At 38.1% G+C, this 13,855-nt stretch overlaps 1 protein-coding gene across 1 annotated transcript in view; it reads right to left on the minus strand.

The window, feature by feature from the left end:
- The window catches only part of DDX46 (DEAD-box helicase 46), a 70,657-nt gene that overhangs the window by 43,796 nt on the left and 13,006 nt on the right, over positions 1 to 13,855 (minus strand). The window contains exons 5-11 of the mRNA XM_044227310.1: positions 11,010 to 11,175; positions 7,838 to 7,989; positions 6,835 to 6,948; positions 4,812 to 4,977; positions 3,966 to 4,086; positions 3,139 to 3,314; positions 2,089 to 2,210 (exon numbers count right to left, since the gene is read on the minus strand). Of these exons, the coding sequence (XP_044083245.1) occupies positions 2,089 to 2,210; positions 3,139 to 3,314; positions 3,966 to 4,086; positions 4,812 to 4,977; positions 6,835 to 6,948; positions 7,838 to 7,989; positions 11,010 to 11,175 (1,017 nt within the window). The remainder of the gene's footprint in view (positions 1 to 2,088; positions 2,211 to 3,138; positions 3,315 to 3,965; positions 4,087 to 4,811; positions 4,978 to 6,834; positions 6,949 to 7,837; positions 7,990 to 11,009; positions 11,176 to 13,855) is intronic.

Below are 13,855 nucleotides of genomic sequence, written 5' to 3' on the forward strand. Positions count from 1 at the left end.
TTTATCACTATTATTTATTTGAACATATCTGAAAATACTGCCCAGGGTCTTTGCACAGCTCCATAAAGTAAAGACAGTAAGATCTGATTAGAAGCCTCCAAAGATTCCTGCTTAATTCTTTGGAATGCTGGAGCACTCCTAAAGGAAGAGGAAAAAGCAACACGGCTACATGGTACTATAACTTTGAACTCGATGAGAACCAGAGCATTTACCAATTTTAATTTGACCCAATCCCTCAAAACTAAGAAAGGAACATGAGAGAGCAGTAATTAAAGCAAGTATATAGACCAATTATTTCAAGAATTGTTTCCATTTGTGAATCATTATAAAAGTCACAACCAGTGTTTTAAAATTGAAATAGAATGGAAAAACCAGAATGTGTTAGATATCATAAAACTTTTGTTTGACTTCTATATAATATTTATACATGTATCAAGTTAGTTTTTAAATACCATTTCTTACAATAAACTGTCATCAAAACAACTGAGGAAGATAAATTCAGAAAACATAAACTGTTTAACAATAGCAACTATTCCTCAGAAAAGGTTTTGTGGTGACATAAGTTCAGAAAATGTCACTTAATTTATCCCATTTTTCTAGTATCACAAGACATATTTCTTATTAAAGACTAAGAAGTCCTAATGGAAAAAACCTTACGTTAACCCTATAAAATGTGACATTTCCAAAATTTATTTGATCACAGAACCCATTTTTTCCCCTCCTTCTAGTTAAAGCAAAATATCTAATGACTGTCATTCTTCCGAAGACACTTGGAGAGGGGCACTTGGGTGGCTCAGTTGGTTAAGCATCTGCCTTTAAATAGGGCCTAGACCTCAGGGTCCTGGGATCAAGTCTTGCATCTGGATCTCTACTGAGTGGAGAGTCTGCTTCTCCCTCTCTCTATGGCCCTCTCCACCCACCTCCCCCTGCTTATATTCTCTTTGAAATGAATAAATAAAAAATAAAAAATAGGGCGCCTGGGTGGCTCAGTGGGTTAAGCCGCTGCCTTCGGCTCAGGTCATGATCCCAGGGTCCTGGGATCGAGTCCCGCATCGGGCTCTCTGCTCAGCAGGGAGCCTGCTTCCCTCTCTCTCTCTCTGCCTGCCTCTCCATCTACTTATGATTTCTCCCTATCAAATAAATAAATAAAATCTTTAAAAAAAAAAATAAAAAATAAAAAATAAAATAAAATAAGAAAAAGACACTTGGAGAAATGCCAAAGTAAAGAGAGCGAACAAAGGTATGATTAGGGGCGCCTGACTGGCTCAGTGCGTTAAAGCCTCTGCCTTCCACTCAGGTCATGATCCCAGGGTCCTGGGATAGTCCGACACTTGGTTTCAGCTCAGGTCATGATCTCAGGGTGATGAGATGGAGCCCCACAGTGGGCTCCATGCTCAGCAGAAAATTTACTTAAGACTCTTCCTCTCTCGGGGCGCCTGGGTGGCTCAGTGTGTTAAGCCTCTGCCTTCGGCTCAGGTCATGATCTCAGGGTCCTGGGATCGAGCCCCGCATCGGGTTCTCTGCTCAGTGGGGAGCCTGCTTCCCCTGCCTTCTCTGTCTGCCTCTCTGCCTACTTCTGATCTCTGTCTGTCAAATAAATAAATAAAATCTTTAAAAAAAAAAAAAGACTCTTCCTCTCTCTTTCTGTCCCTCTCCACCCATGCTCTAAAATAAATAAATATTTTTGAAAAGACTCAAGATCCTAAAATAAAATATTAGCATAATTCATCCTCACTTTATTGTCACACCTCATATTTTTTTAAGATTTTGAAAGCAATCACTGTACACAGAGGGATGCTTGGGTGGCTTAGCTGGACAAGTACCTGACTTTTGATTTCAGCTCAGGTCATGATCTCAGGGTTGTGACATCAAGCACCGCACTGGGCTGCATGCTGGGCATGGAACCTGCTGAACATTCTCTCTCCCCTTTCCCTCTGCCCTTCCCTGACTCCCTGACAAGAAAATACTAAAAAAATAAATGTATAAAAGCAATGGCTATACAAAAGACTAAAACAAATCATTTTCACATTATTAAATGATTTAATTTAAGAAAAGACTGGAAAAACTGAATGTTCCTTTTGTAACTACCTGCTCACTGATTCCTGTTCCTCCATAAACACACACCACTCTAAGTCCCAGGGTCTTCGAAAACTTCTTACATTCTTTAGTAATTTGTAAAGCCAGTTCTCGAGTTGGAGTCATGATGACAGCTGAAAAGATAAATATGTCAAAAGACTATCCACCTAAATTCTGGAGGCTATGCTTTAAAGTGTTAAATTTAACCTCTGCAATAACATTCAAATTTCTCAGTCTAATTTTTGTTTTTATTTGTTTTACGGACCTTGGAAAATCCTATTTCAAAAGCTTTAAAACAGCAGACATTGTGGTGTATGAGAATTTTAAGTAGATTTTAAGAACATGCTATAGAAAGATAAATGAGAGTTAAATGCCTCACTCAACCATCAGGAAAATACCTGGTTGAAAAGAATGCAAATCATTCTGAACTGCAAATCAGAGAGCAAACATAATCAAGTGACTCACTGTGCTGCAGAGCCATACCTCGGTTTCCGGAAACCACCATGGTATAAGGGGCAGACAGAGTAGGAATATATTGTGCCCTCTTTTTCCAAGAGAGGAGCTGAACAAATTTCCAAAACCCTACTCAAATTTGCAAAACAGATCTCTGCCAAATGAATCAAGAAATAAATCTGTAGACCTAATCCTGAATGAAATTCTGGCACTATACAGCCTTTTAAGGCCAAAAATAAAAAAAGGAAATATATTTCCCTACAATCTTCCATGTTGAGTTCACTGATCCATGATACTCGCTAAGCACAAACCTCAATATAAATAAACAGATAGATGCACGAGGAGTCTACCTGCCGAGTCTGAGTTTAAAAATTGAGCTGTGCCAGGAGAGGCTGTTTTTGTACTTCTGAGATGTCACTCCAGAGCTCTGAAGATTCTCACTCCACCTGCTGGTAAGGGGAAATCAGCCCCAAAGTGCCAAATTTATAAAGGAAATGTACATAAAGACATCTTTATTGTTACATATAACATTATAAAGTATCAGGTCTTTCTGATTAACTGACAACAAAGTTGTTACCTGAAAAAATAGTTTAATGAAAGAAATTGTACCTATTGGCCCCTCTCCTTCTTCTAATGACCTTTGATCCATGATGTGTCTAAACATGGGTAAGAGAAAAGCAATGGTCTTTCCACTTCCTGTCTTGGCAATACCAATCAAATCTCGTCCAGACATTATAGCAGGAATCGCCTGGGTTTGGATTGGCGTGGGCTTTTCATAGCCATGCCTTAAAAAGGAAACCAAAGTAAGATAAGGTAAGAAGTAAGATCTCTGGGTCTCTCAAAGTTCCATAATAAGGTTCTCCAAAACGTGGTATGTCTGTACAATGAAATATTATTTGCCAAAAAGAAATGAAGTACTGAGGCATTCTATATCGTGGATGAACACTGAAAATGTTATGCTAAGTCAAAAAGCCGGTCACGGAAGACTGCATTAGTACAATCCCATTTACAAGAAATGTCCACAATAGACAAATCTAGAGAGAGGAGATTAGTGGCTGCTTAGGAGAGGAGAAGAAGAAGTGTGACTACGAATGCATACAAGGCCTCTTTTTGGGATAATGAAATGTTCTAAAATTAGATTATGGTGATGACTGTGCTAACTCCATTAAGTATACTAAAAAATCACTGAACTAAAAAATCTCTGCCAAATGAATCAAGAAATAAATCTGTAGACCTAATCCTGAATGAAATTCTGGCACTCAAAGAACAAACTCAAAGAACAAACTTTACAACATGTAAATGCTACCTCAATAAAGCTGTTCAAGAAAAAAATAGTAAGTTTTCCTATTAGAATAAAAATGTAACAGTTGATTGTATAAAAGAGCCATTCTAAATAGTAAGACACTGAAAAATGTAGATAATTGCTAACCACTTACTTTTTGAGAGAATTTAAAATCTTCATGGAAATTCCACACTGGACCCAAGATTTAATTGGTTTGGGGCAACCTTTTCCCTTGACAGTAATGCCCTCCATCTCCAACCGAAATACATTGACCTCTAAGAAACAAAATCCAGATTAAAAGCTGTTAAATATTGTTCCATTAATGCCTTCTACTTTTCAGTCAGCCACAGTTAAGTTTAAAAAACTTTAAATCTTTTTTTTAGTGCTACTAAAGGTAATTCCACAGAAAAGCTACAGGACAAACTACTGAACTGCTCATGGAGACAGTTAATACAATTAGTTCTACAACTAACTGGGGACAAAAAGGAATACTCCAATTTCTATAACTTGGCTTTTATCATGTCTCATATCAGAACATCAATAAAAAACAATGATTGACAGGTAATACAAACAGTTTTTCTCCAAGCCAAGAGTTGTTCAGATTACCCTTATTCAACCATAATTATAGTTTCATGCTGGTTCCTATCCCTCAAACCCCAGAAGCAAAAAGGCTAACAATATTTAATGTGGTAACTTCACATGAAGAGTAATCTTAACCCTAAAAATTTCAACTACAAGAGCCAAACTAATTTTTGCTCATTTCTAAAAATACTTCCAAAACTACACTGACTCCTCACTGGTCTGAAATCTTTGCAAATGTTCATACTCTCTAGAATGACTTCTGGCAGTCTAGCTTCCTTTCCCATTTCTTCAAGTAAGCCGTGCAAATTCCTCCTCCTTATGCATCAACTCACAGACCTATCCAGTATTTCTTCTCCTGAGCAAAGCAATGCACATCCCCATTTCCAAAATAACAAATAAATCAAAGAAAGAATTTTACCCTCTTGAGACATTTTTGCTAATTCTGGAACTTCAACATAAAAGTTCTTTCTGAATGGTTCATATTCAATTTTTCCATGGTCCACTGGTTCTAGAAGCTTTCTCTGTTTTGTCTGATATCCTGTAAGAGCTGTTTGAAGATCAACTTCTTCCTCTTCTGAAGAATACTATTAAAAAAAAAAAAATTAGGGGCGCCCGGGTGGCTCAGTTGGTTAAGCGGCTGCCTTCGGCTCGGGTCATGATTCCAGGGTCCTGGGATCGAGCCCCGCATCAGGCTCTCAGCAGAGAGCCTGCATCTCTCTCTCCCCCTCTCCCTGCCACTCTGCTTACTTGTGCTCTCTCTCTAGCTGTCAAATAAACAAATAAAATATTTAAAAAAAAAAAAATTAAAAAGCTACAACCAGGGATGCCTGGGTGGCTCAGTTGGTTGGACGACTGCCTTCGGCTCAGGTCATGATCCTGGAGTCCTGGGATCGAGTCCCGCATCGGGCTCCCAGCTCCACGGGGATTCTGCTTCTCTCTCTGACCTTCTCCTTGCTCATGTTCTCTCTCACTGTCTCTCTCTCAAATAAATAAATAAAATCTTAAAAAAAAAAATTTAAAAAGCTACAACCATTACTACTTCCTCATTATGCGGGGCAATATTCCTAGCTTTTAAAATCCTCCTCTCGGGGGGGCGCCTGGGTGGCTCAGTAGGTTAAAGCCTCTGCCTTCGGCTCAGGTCATGATCTCAGGGTCCTGGGATCGAGTCCCGCATCGGGCTCTCTGCTCAACAGGGAGCCTGCTTCCTCCTCTCTCTCTGCTTGCCTCTCTGCCTACTTGTGATCTCTCTCTCTCTCTCTCTGTCAAATGAATAAATAAATAAATTTAAAATAAAATAAAATAAAATCCTCCTCTCGGGAAGCCTGGGTGGCTCAGTTGGTTAAGCAGCTGCCTTCAGCTCAGGTCATGATCCCAGGGTTGCAGGATCTAGCCCCACATCCAGCTTCCCGCACAGCAAGAAGTGTTTCTCCTTCTCCCTCTGTCCCTCCCTACCACTTGTGCTCTCTTTCAAATGAATAAAAAATCTTTAAAATTAATTAACTACTTAAAGTAAGATAAAATCCTTCTCTTTTAAAAATATAAGTAAATAGAGGGCACCTGGGTGGCTCAGTTGGTTAAGTGACTGCCTTCAACTCAGGTCATGATCCTGAAGTCCCGGGATTGAGTCCCACATCGGGCTCCCTGCTAGGCAGGGAGTCTGCTTCTCCCTCTGACCCTCCCCCCTCTCATGCGCTCTCTCTCTCATTCTCTCTCAAATAAATAAATAAATAAATAAATAAAATCTTTAAAATATATATATATAAGTAAATAGATAAATAAATCCTTCCAAATATTCCTTGGCTTTTACTTTCTTACATTCTTTATTCTGGGCCCTCACAGAACATCATAGCAACAACATAAAGCTAAAATAACAAAAATAATTCTAATATAGCTTTTTTTTTAAGATTTTATTTATTTATTTGACAGACAGAGATCACAAGTAGGCAGAGAGGCAGGCGGAGACAGAGAGAAGAAGAAGGAGGCTCCCCGCTGAGCAGACAGCCCAATGTGGGGCTCGATCCCAGAACCCTGGCACCATGACTGAGTTGAAGGCAGAGGCTAAACCCATTGAGCCACCCAGGCGCCCAATTCTAATATAGCTTTAAGGAAGTTTTGATATAATTCCCTCCACACAAATCTTTACAAGGCACGTTAGTAGGAAGAAATTCAATTAATTCTGTCACTTTATGTCTTCTCCCACCCTGTATGTCTGAAGTAAGTTCATGAGGGGCAGAGGGGAAGCAAAACATGGGCATACAGAAAAAGGTCAAAGATAGCAGAATGTTCTAGCCACTGGATATGCAGCAACAGTACTGTTGAGAATAACAAGAAAACCTCCTAACATTAGTTTCTATAACTGAAAAACACAACTCCACCAATGCTTTCTAATAAATCCTTCTAGAACAGTATCATGAACAAAGTCAAAATTAAGGAAATATTACCTCCATGGCATCCTGGTCATTCTCCATCAGCTCACCTTTCTTCTTATCAGAATCTACCACTGCTTTTTTGGTTGTCACGACAGTGACAACTTTTGTGACTGTTGGCCCAGACTTCTAAAATTAAAGGCAGATATATAAAGTATTTGCAAAAGTGAAAATCAAATTGCATGCAAATGAAACACAGTAATAACTGTCACAATTTATAATCCAAATTAACAGTTACCACTGAAAAGTTAATTGACAAAAAAGACAAGTCTGCTTTCTCTTGATGAATTTGTTTAAATTTTAAAATGTAGCATAACTGCATTACATTTTACTGTATATTTTATATAATATTGTGACTATTTTATATAGTATATAAAGTTAAATAACATCTAATATTATAATATAGTTCATTTAAAAAATACTACTAAATGGTACTTTTTACTCACTGGAAAAGCCAGACACATTTAGGGAACTTACAATAAATTAATAAACAAAGCAGATAAACGTCACATCTCTTAGGGAGCTTTTATTTTACAAGACGGGAAAAACAATAAAGATAATAAAAAAATAAACTATATATTCTGTGAAAAGGTAACAAACACCATTAAAAAAAAAATAAAAAACACTATGGTGAGTGCTGTGAAGTCTGTAAACCTGGCGATTCCTGGACCTGTATCCCTGGGGCCAATAATACACTATATGTTAATTTAAAAAAAAAAAAAGAAAGAAAGAAAGAAACATGTCCTCGAGCACAAAAGATGAAAGTGCAAAGGTCTGGAGAAGTGAAGAGTAGCAAAGGTATCAAAGATGGTGGCATAAAAGTGACTTTTCAAAGAATGTTTATAGCTAAAACTCCCGAGCATCTGTGGTACCAAGAAAAAGTACTAGCATTTCTGAGATGGGGGGGAAAAAACTTTCAAAAGTCAGGCAAGTCAGCAGTAGGTCACCATGATAATAATTCAAATTACCCAATTAAGAATACTGGATAAATATTCAAAAATAAGAGAAAATGGCTTACCTTTTCATTTCCCCCACCACCTTTCACACTTCTCATATTAAACTTCTTTACTTCCTCTTTTACTTCTTCCATGTAAGCATCTAATGGATCTAACTCCTCACCCTCCATTTCATTTCCTTCCTTTTCAGCCTCTGCAGGATCATCTTCATCATCTAAAATAGAAGAATCACTTTTCTGTACACAGGTTTCCAAAGGAAGTACTTAATAATCATATCACAGCACACCATTACCCATTCCCTCCCTGCCTAAATGCCCTTCCTTCCAATCAACCCAGGTACACTGCAGTGCAACTATGCACACTTATGTTTCCAGATCAAGCATGTATCAGTTTTCTTTTTTATGTTTTTATTTTTTAAGCATGTATCAGTTTTAAGTAAATATTAATATATAAGAGTAAATAATAATATATAACTGAAAAGAGGTAGGGTTAAAACTTCCTAATGATAGATGGTTTCTTTTCTTTCAATTACTTTTTATATTTTATTTTTTAAAAGCTCTTATTTCTTTGACAGAAAGAGCACAAGCAGGGGGAGCAGCAGGCAGAAGGAGAAACAGGATTTGAGCAGAGAACCCAATGCAGGGCTCCATTCCAGGACCTTGGGATCATGACCTAAGCCAAAGGCAGATGCTTAACCAACTGAGCCACCCAGGTGTCCCGGAAAAATTACTTTCAGAGGAAAAACAAGCATTTTAAAATCAAGACAACCTAACTTTATTTTTCCATATAACTAAGACATCATTTCCCCGTAAAGATATAATTCTTTCATCTATTTAAAGCATTCTGTGAGGGGCACTTGGGTGGCTCAGTAGGTTAAAGCCTCTGCCTTTGGCTCAGGTCATGATCCCAGTGTCCTGGGATCAAGCCCCACATTGGGCTCTCTGCTCAGCAGGGAGCCTACTTCCTCCTCTCTCTCTGCCTGCCTCTCTTCTGCCTGCTTGTGCTCTGTCTGTCAAATAAGTAAATAAAATATTTTTTAAAACTTTTTAAAAGTAAAGCATTTTATGAAACTTACACACACAAAAATCACTGAATTTTCACACACACACACACAAAAACGGAGCAGAAGTCCACTTTTCTATAAAATTTCATACTCATCTACTTCACTAAAACATCAAGGTCAAAAACAGATATGGAAGGAAAATATTTCCCTCCTAAGTTATGAAAAATCAGGAGGGACCTGAAAACATCCTCTTAATTTATCTTCATTACTAACTTATAATAATTAAAGAGCTATTTACTAACTATGCCCATAAGAACCCAACTCTCCAGTCTAAAGTAAAATCAGTAATCCTTATTGAACACTATACTATAATTCACATATTAACATAAATATTACAAGAGAGATTTAGTATCTCAATACGAATTCAGCAATTCCACTTCTAGGTATATATCCAAAAGAACCAGAAGAAGAAAGAGGTATTTCCCACATTATTCATAGCAGTATTATTCACAACAGTCAAAAGGTGAAAAAAACCCACATATTCAACAGACAAATAGATAAATACAATGTAGTATTATAAACAAAATGGACTCCTATTCAGCCATAAAAAAGGAATGAACTTCTGATACAAGCTACAACATGGAAGAACCTTGACGACATTATGCTGAGTGAAATAATCCCAGATGCAAAAGGACAAAAAGATTCTATGACTGAAATTATATAAGGTACCTAGAATAGGCAAATTGATAGTAGAATTGAGGGAAAGATGGGGAGTTTTTACTGGGTACAGGGGGCACCTGGCTAGTTCAGTCAGTGAAGCATGAGACTCTTGATCTCAGAGTTGTAGCTTCAAGTCTTACACTGGGTATCGCAGCTACTTAAAAGTTTTTAAAAATAAAAAAAAGAAAGGAAGAAAGAAAGAAAGGAAGGAAGGAAGAAAAAGAAAAGAATAGAATAGAATAAAAGAAAAAGAAATTTGGGGATGCCTGGGTGGCTGAGTCAGTTAAGTGGCTGCCTTTGGCTCAGATCATGCCCAGGGTTCTGGGATCGAGTCCCACACTGGGCTCCTTGCCGGCTGGGGAGCCTGTTTATCCTTCTGCCTGCAGCTTCCCCTCCTTGTGCACACATGCTCTCTGACAAGTAAATAAAGAAAATATTAAAAAAAAGAAAGAAAAAGAAACCCATATTGGATACAGACTTTGTTTGGAATGATGAAAAAGTTCTAGAAATGGACAGTAGTGATGGGTGATGAATACCATGAATTTATTTAATGCCACAGACCTATACACTTAATAATGGTTAAAATGAGGGCCCTGGATAGGTAAGTGGGTTAAGCATCTGACTCTTGGTTACAGGTCAGGTCATGATCTCAGGGTCCTGGGATCAAGCCTGCATCAGGCTCCTCACTCAGCAGAGAGCCTGCTTGAGGATTCTCTATCCCTCTGCCACTCCCCCTGATCATTCTCTCTCTCAAATGGATAGATCTTTAAAAAAATATATCAGGGTGCCTGGGTGGCTCTGTTGGTTAAGCAACTAACTCTGGATTTCAGTTCAGATCATGCTTTCGTGGTTGTGGGATCAAGCCCTGAGTCCAGCCTCATGCTGAATCTGCTTCAGATTTGCTCTCCCTCTCTTGGCTTCTCCCCCAATTCATGTGCACTCATGCTCTAGCTCTCTCAAATAAATAAATCTTTAAAAGATATATTAAAGGGGTGCCTTTAATATATGAGATTATATCTCATATATAAGATATGTGGGTGGCTCACTGGGTTAAGCCTCTGCCTTTGGCTTGGGTCATGATCTCAGGGTCCTGGGATCCGAGTCCCACATTGGGCTCTCTGCTCAGCACGGAGCCTGCTTCCCCCTCTCTCTCTGCTTGCCTCTCTGCCTACTTGTGATCTCTCTCTCTCTCTGTGTCAAATAAATAGATAAAATCTTAAAAAAAAAAAAAAAAAAGGATATATTAAAAAAATGGTTGGGGCACCTGGGTGGCTCAGTCAGTTAAGCGAGCCCCACATGGGGCTCCCTGCTCAGTGGGGACTCTGCTTCTCCCTCTCCCTCTGCAACTCACCCCTGCTCATGCTCTAATAAAATCTTAAAAAAAAAAAAGTTAAAATGCTGTATTTTCCACAGTAAAAAATGGCCTAAAAATTCCCAGCATGAAATATTACTCGTATTTCTAGAATATGTCACGTGAATTATTATATAGACTATCTAACAAATGAATATACCATCATCATCTTCTAAGCTCCATTTTTTCCCTTGTTTCATCTCTTCAATTTCTTTTTTCAGTTCTCCTATGTTTTCCATGGCCTTTTTACGTTGCTCTTCTCGCCATTTTTCTACTCTTTCTTTTCGCTTTCTCATTTCTTCTTCCAGCTTATTCTGATCAAAGTTCTTGGGGGGGGAATGAGAAATACAGAAGGAAAGAAAGATTAACAACTTTATTCCAGCAATATTCCATATAAACTCTCAAATTATATAAAGAGGAAAATGAAAAACAGCTGTATTTACAAACTCAATTTACACCAGATTGAGATCAGTCATCTTTTTTTTTTTTTTTTGAGTGTTTATAGCAGCTTTATTTATAATAGCTCCCAAACCGATACAATTGCAGGGACACATCTTTTAAATATATCTACGAATATACCAGCAAACAAAAAAATCACCTTCAACTAAGAAAGCAGACTTCAAACATGATTAATCTCATTTTAATTTTAGGCAAGATGTAAACATGAATCCACTTTTTTCCTAAAATGAGAAACTAGATGAATTAATAAGCATAATTCCCCAGTTACGAGTTATTCTCAAGTTTAAATCCTCTACACACCTCAAAGACTGCCTCCATGAAAAAGAAATTTTCTATTACAAATCAGTGAGTAAGCGGGGAACCTGGGTGGCTCAGTGGGTTAAAGCCTCTGCCTCCGGCTCAGGTCGTGATCCCAGGGTCCTGGGATCAAGCCCCAAATCAGGCTCTCTGCTCAGTGGGGAGCCTACTTCCCTTCCTCTCTCTCTGCCTGCCTCTCTGCCGACTTGTGATCTCTGTCTCTCAAATAAATAAATAAAATCTTAAAAAAAAAAAAATTAGTGAATACTTAAGTGAAAGCTATTTATCAACATGATTAAAAAGTTTTGGTCTTTTGGTCTTTAGGTCTAAGTTTCCTAGAAACAGCCATTCCAAAGACTTTATCAAGATGATTAATAATACTCTGAAAAGAGAGGCGCGTGGTTGGCTCAGTGGGTTAAAGCCTCTGCCTTCGGCTCAGGTCATGATCCCAGGGTCCTGGGACTGAGCCCCACATCGGGCTCTCTGCTTGGCTGGGAGCCTGCTTCCCCCAACCCCTGCCTGCCTCTGCCTACTTGTGATCTCTGTCCATCAGATAAATAAATAAAATCTTTAAATAAATAAATAAATAATACTCAGAAAAAGGAGAAAGCAAACCATTTTCATAGCCGTAAGCAGGAACTCAGTGATTAAACATTGTAAAAATAAAAAACTGACATATGCTGGGATGTCTGGGTGGGTCAGCCTGTTAAATGTCTGACTTTGGCTCAGGTCATGATCTTAGGATAGTGGGATTGAGCTCTGCTGTGGGCTTTCTGATCAGTGGGGAGTCTGCTTGCCCCTCTCCATCTGCCCCTCCCTCAGCTTGTACTCTGTCTCTCTCACGAATAAATAAAATCTTAAAAAAAAATCTACATATGCTATCATTATAGATATGGAAATACTACGTCAAAAAACAGTCAAAGAAAATACTACAAAAGGGGCACATGGGTGGCTCAGTCATTAAGCATCTGCCTTTGGCTCCGGTCATGATCCCAGGGTCCTGGAATTGAGCCCCACATCAGGCTCCCTCCTCAGCAGGAAGCCTGCTTCTCCCTCTCCCATTCTCCCTGCTTCTGTTCCTTCTCTCACTATGTATGTCTCTCTCTCTGTCAAATAAATAAAATATCTGCCAAATAAATAAATATCTGTCAAATAATCTGACAAATATCTGTCAAATAAATAAAATCTTAAAAAATAATAATAATAATTAAAACAAAAACAAAACTTAGGGCACCTGGCTGGCTAACTCAGAAGAACATGGGACTTTTAATCTTAGGGTCATGAGAGGAGTATAGATCCACCCTGGGTGAAGAGATTACTTAAATATATAAACTTTAAGGGAAAAAAAAAGGTTTACCACTCTTTTAGAGGGCATTTTGATCCTATTTGTCAAAATGTTAAATATATATACCCATTGACAAAGCCATTTCATTGATACCAATTTACCCTACATTCACAAAAGACATGTATAGAAGGATTCACATACCACTGTTCATAATGAAGACTGAAAATAACCTAAATATCCATCAAAGGTGATTTCCTTACTTTGTTTCAAAAGAACACCATGCAGGCACTAAAAACAATGAGCTATATCTATATATGCAGTTACAGAAGATCTCCAATATATAACAAAAGAAAACAACTAGGCACACTAAGTTGAATGTTGGATATACTGCTGTGTATTCTTCTTCAGACGTTATATACTGAAAAAATAGATTTAAAAATTTAAAATTTAAAGTTGAACAATTTAAAAATGAACAAAAGCAGGGCACCTGGCTGGCTCAGTCAGTGGAACCTGCAACTCATGATCTGGGGGCTGAGTTTGAAACCCACTCTACTATCAGGAGTAGAGATTACGTAATAAAAAATAAATAAATAAATAAAATAAGGAACAAAAGCAAGGTACAGAATAGCACACATAGCATAATCACCTTTTGTTAAGTAAAAACAGATCATGTATATAGATATGCAGTATTTTTGAGAAATGACTCCTCTAATAGGGACAGTTTTTACTTTATCTCTTTTTTGGTTTTTGTTTTTTTACATACTATCATTTAAAAATAAAAACAGGGATGCCTAGGTGGCTCAGCTGGTTAAGCATCTGCCTTTAGCTCAGGTCATAATCCCAATGTCATGGGATCAAGCCCAATCAGCCTCCCTGCTCAACAGAGTCTGCTTCTCCCTCTCCCTCTGCTGTTCCCCCTGCTTGTGCTCTCTTTGTGCTTGTGCTCTCTTTCTCAAAAAAAAAAA

Source organism: Neovison vison, chromosome 1 (genome assembly GCF_020171115.1).
Source record: "Neovison vison isolate M4711 chromosome 1, ASM_NN_V1, whole genome shotgun sequence".
Taxonomy (NCBI): domain Eukaryota; kingdom Metazoa; phylum Chordata; class Mammalia; order Carnivora; family Mustelidae; genus Neogale; species Neogale vison.